Source organism: Schistocerca piceifrons, chromosome 6 (assembly GCF_021461385.2).
Source record: "Schistocerca piceifrons isolate TAMUIC-IGC-003096 chromosome 6, iqSchPice1.1, whole genome shotgun sequence".
In the NCBI taxonomy this organism is placed as follows: domain Eukaryota; kingdom Metazoa; phylum Arthropoda; class Insecta; order Orthoptera; family Acrididae; genus Schistocerca; species Schistocerca piceifrons.
Window position 1 is genome coordinate 129,955,149 of NC_060143.1, and position 4,866 is coordinate 129,960,014.

At 39.4% G+C, this 4,866-nt stretch overlaps 1 protein-coding gene across 1 annotated transcript; it reads right to left on the bottom strand.

Annotated features, from left to right (window-relative positions):
• Positions 1-1,201: 1,201 nt before the first annotated feature.
• Positions 1,202-2,743, bottom strand: LOC124802683 (tRNA wybutosine-synthesizing protein 2 homolog). The gene has a single exon (XM_047263614.1). The coding sequence runs from the start codon at positions 2,657-2,659 to the stop codon at positions 1,280-1,282; it is 1,380 nt and encodes a 459-aa protein (XP_047119570.1). The 5' UTR covers positions 2,660-2,743; the 3' UTR covers positions 1,202-1,279.
• Positions 2,744-4,866: the final 2,123 nt, after the last annotated feature.

Consider the following 4,866-nt stretch of genomic DNA (forward strand, 5'->3'; position numbering starts at 1 on the left):
CAATTAAGACCTAAGAATTGTGGCAATCATGAATTCTGTCAGCTATTTCTGATCACAATCGTCACTTGTAAAAGATCGCACCTTGAGAGCATTTTGGTAAGTCTGGAGTACTGTAACACTGCAGTTATAACAATGCTCTAAGTTTGTGTACCACATAACAGCAGCAGACATCAGAACAGGTAACACATTTTCAGTTCAGTGGGAAAAATTTTGAGATAACATGTAGGCCTAAATCAGTTATTTTCCCCAATAATAACGAAGAGGTTGTTCTTAAAACGTGTGCTCTACTATGAGAAAACATAACAAAATAAGGATTAAACAGCTCTAATTCAGGAAAATTGAGCATGAGAAGCTGAATTCTTCAAAGAACAATTTTTGGAATGAATTTCTGGGGTTAGTATGATGCTCCAATAAAAACTAAAGTTCACAGTACTGAATGGGGGTCCCAATAATACGTAACAGTTGCTATGAATAAATTCTAAGAAATTTTGAGTAACCTGACAGCTGTGAAATCACACTCTTTAAAATGATTATTGACTGTACCTAGACATGTGCTATAAAATTTTCTTTTTCTTTTAGAGAAACTGGTGGTTCATAAGTGTGACTGAATCAGTTACTCCCATTTGAGCTCATCAACAAATATGTTTAATTTGTGTGTAATCATTTGGAAATCGGAGAACAATTTTATTAGCGAGCAACATTTTCAATTATGCCTCGCCAGAATAAAATATGGAGAAAAACAGTATCCCTTACAACAACAAAATAACCAACTGCTGACAGTTCACAAGTATTCATTGGTTAAAAAGGAATTCAACTGTGGAAATTTCCAAGATATTATGGTGCCCTACTTGACATCCTTCAAATATGTGATGGAAAATAATCATAACATCAAGAGCTAAACATTAACCTATCTGCTCCTGAATACATGTTCGATGTCTGAACTCTTACACCTTGCTCATGCTTGCAATACATTGACTGACATCTAATTTACAACACTTCATGGTAGATACATACAATATGTATTGTATCAACATACACAATAACCATCAAGTACAACAAGAAACTTATAGAACATACATAGTATTCTTTTTTGAAACAGAGAAAACATACCACATAATTACATAGTAGTAATAATAACTACTTGTTCAGTAAAGTCCAGAACAGGATACGATGAGATGGGGAAAAACAGGTAAACACGAAGTACAGGTTTCACAAAATGTATTACAGTGTGATAAAAATGAACTGTTACAAAAAGACCAATTTTGTTTGATGCAGAAAGCTACACAGATCCAATCAAAGGAATACACTTTAAATCAAGAACAAGATGGTCAACATGTGGTGCATATGACTTCACATGGTGAAGACACTGAACAGAAACTTCCCAAGGGTGGTTTTGACCATGTATGGTGTGGAGTAATGTACAGATGGTATGGCAGGTATGTAAAGCCCACATTTTCCATTCAACTTTCTTCCACCTGAAATTTATATTGTTGAGCACTTGACTCTTCATATTATCTGACTGCAAACAGAATGATGTGCTACAAGCATCACAAAATGTTTCCTCTTGCTTTGACAATGTTGATATTAATTGCACACAGGTATTACAGTTACTGTTCATGCAAGTTTGCTTTTCCAAATCCTTGTCAAAGTTACCCGTAGCCTCGTGTGTAATTTTGGGTTTACCTGAAGTGACATTTTCATGTAAATGTAAAACTCCACCAGAAACTGGATTCAGAGCAGCACAAGCTGTTTTCCAAGCTTTCTTAGAAGATGGGAGAAGTCCCAAGTTAACACGGTTTGCGACACCAACAGGGCACACAACACGGTTATCTCCTTTGTGAATTACACATTTCTCAACAATATTATTTTGTGATAAATTATATCGTAATGCAACAACAGCATCAGGATTCCACTCACAAGCATGCACTGTTTTCGCGCCAGCATGTATAATGTATGGCAAAGTGAAATAGCCAATACCAGCGTACATATCTACAACTACCTCTTCTCTACAGTCAAATCCTGCGACCCTATGCCGTTCTGGTGCATTACCGGCGCAAAACATATTTTTTTCTACATTCCAGCTGTACTTTATTCCATTATCAGTATGTGTTACCCACGAGGAATTTCCCCAAACAAGCTCTGCTCTTGGTGTCCTATAGCAATCTGATTTTATCCGCTTCCTTATTGCCACTCTGTTTACCTTCAAGGTATCACACACGACAAGCCACAACTCGTTACCGACACGAGACTGCCAGACATCACTTTCGAAAGATTTATCGTTACCAAAAATTACAGTATCACCATATTTCTCCCATTTTTCCGGAATTTCTCTCTCCACTTCTGCACTTATTGGCACATTTTTCTTATCCAACAACTGCTTAACGTTAGTTTTCAATTTCGCTGCCGGAGTGGTACTGGCTGCAACTAAAAAAACTTCATCACACTTCTTAAGATAAAATGGTTTGCCTTGGATTTCATATTTGTTGTCACTAACCAAATATTTCTTAACGATTTCTAGATCGTTTTTGATTGGAATACCCAACATGTTGCCATCGAGTTTCTGCACAGGGTATCTGCTATCATGAATTCCTATTGACTTCAGTTCTAATATCATATTCTGACATGTTTTCCGATCGGTCACAGCTACTACGACATCCATTATTCTAACGCCAAAAGTCTAAACATCAATATGCAGTGTACAGACTACAGAACACGAGCTTCTTAACGTAAACATTATTCCAGAGCTCACTATTACGCCCAACAAATACAAAGATATCCGAAGAAAGATGCACTATCCGGAAGCGTCTACGTAGTAAAGACCACAGGCTAACATAACTGTCGCGACACTCACTGCTGTAAAAGTTGTTGCCGTTTGACAGATGGAGCGACACTAGCGCTCCAAGCGGCGGGTAGGGTGAACGTCAGACGCGTCGTAAGCATAATGTTTGTTTGCATCAATTTCCTACGTAATTTCCGATTTATTCGAGTTATTTTCTTGCCTCCAAGAGTTTGTGTACTATCAGAAGGCATATACGTTTCTAAAAATGATTCTAAAATATGCGCAAGTATGGACAAAAACCATGAATAGAGTGGCAAGCGACAACACATTCGTGAAGAAACACTTGTGACATTGGACAGAATTGCAGCTTACCACGTTGATATCAAAAGAATATAAACACACACATTCACATGTAAGAAGCACAGACACGTACCTCTACATGCAAAAGCGATCGACAGCTCGTTTATCGTTCTGTAAGCTTACTGTGTTTGTCATTGTCGCCTGTTGCCACAAGTGCGACCTTCATCTTTATATTATTCTAAGTGGGACAAGCAACTGCCAAATAGTGGGAGACATATGCTGAAAACACTATAATGAGCTGATTACATTACATTTCACAAAAAACCAAATATTTGAATAATTTTCAAACAATCTGTCTGTAGGCACTTTCCTTGTCCCGTAATAGTTTCGCTTCTGCACATTCTGACACTTCACACGCTTTTGTAAGACACGAACAGCTGCACTTAATTTAACCACTTCATCGTCAAAGCAGGTCTGTGTTGGTGATTCACACGAATCTGGCACTGATACATGGAGAGTCGAACTGGCTGCTTCTGTGTCATAGGACTGTTTTACAGCTTTAGATTGACTGTCGAATCTTTGTGGCAGTTTCTTCTTCATCGTCAGTTGAGGGGGTTTATTTGGAATGTCAAACAGTGTGGGTACTGCATTCCAAACGAGGTTGTTATTGTCTGCGTTCATGAACCGGTTTTGTTCGAAATATAGCGAGCAAAAGCTAATATTATTGTACAGGTAAACTGGCTCTTTCTTCATAAGGTCTTCTCGTCTGCTATTAACTAACCATTTTCTGCTCCTAAAACGAAACATTCATCATTTATACACATATAGTTTGCAAGTGAATCCTGACGATACAGTACATGATGGTATATACCTCCCAGGATCCTTAGGAAACCTAAAAAAAGACAGCTGTGGTGTCCTCTTCCTGTTGTTGCTGCAATGTATTGCGCTACAAACGCTCCCGATGGTAAAAACCATTGTATAAATCAAAATAAACAATCACTATTCGCTTTCACGATCGCGCCGAACTCACAGTTCAACCTACCGGCCGCTTGGGGCGCTGCTGGCGCTGTAGCAACAAAATAGAGACGAAGTGTCGCGACTGTTATGTTAGACTGTGGTAAATACAGTGATTGTACAGTAAAGTCATGGTTTACCGAAGCAGAAACGTACCATAACCAGAGTTCGAAGCGTTCCTGAAAAGCAGTGAAGCGCACATCTACATCCTGCAAACCCCGATAGGTGCATGGCATAGGGTACGTCTCATTGTAACATAGAGATGGGCCAAATGGTTATTCTGGAGTAACCGTTATCACGGTTCCAGTTATTTTTTGATAACCGTTAATTTTAACAGTTATTTTTCACTACCGATTACCAAATATTCCGACAGGGTTACAGTTAAATAACGACGTAGGTGGAAACCATCAGTTTCCTTTGTATCAACCCCTCCAAGACCCAGGCGATCATCATAGGCCGTACCACCCTCACGTTCCGTCTCCATGATTTCTACCTAACCATTTATTGCCGTCCTATCCACCTCACTCCTACCCACAAATACCTTGGCCTCACCCTCAACCGCCACCTCACCTGGACTCCCCATCTCCTTACAGTCCAACACAAATCCCACAACAGACTCCACCTTCTGAAACTCCTGTCTGGCCATCCTTCACACCTACAAATCCTTGATCTGCCCCATCCTTTGTTATGCCAGCGTTGCTTGGATTATTGTCACTGTCAGGTTCTATAACGCCCTCTAAATCCTCGAGTGCCTCACCTTCTGTATCCACCTT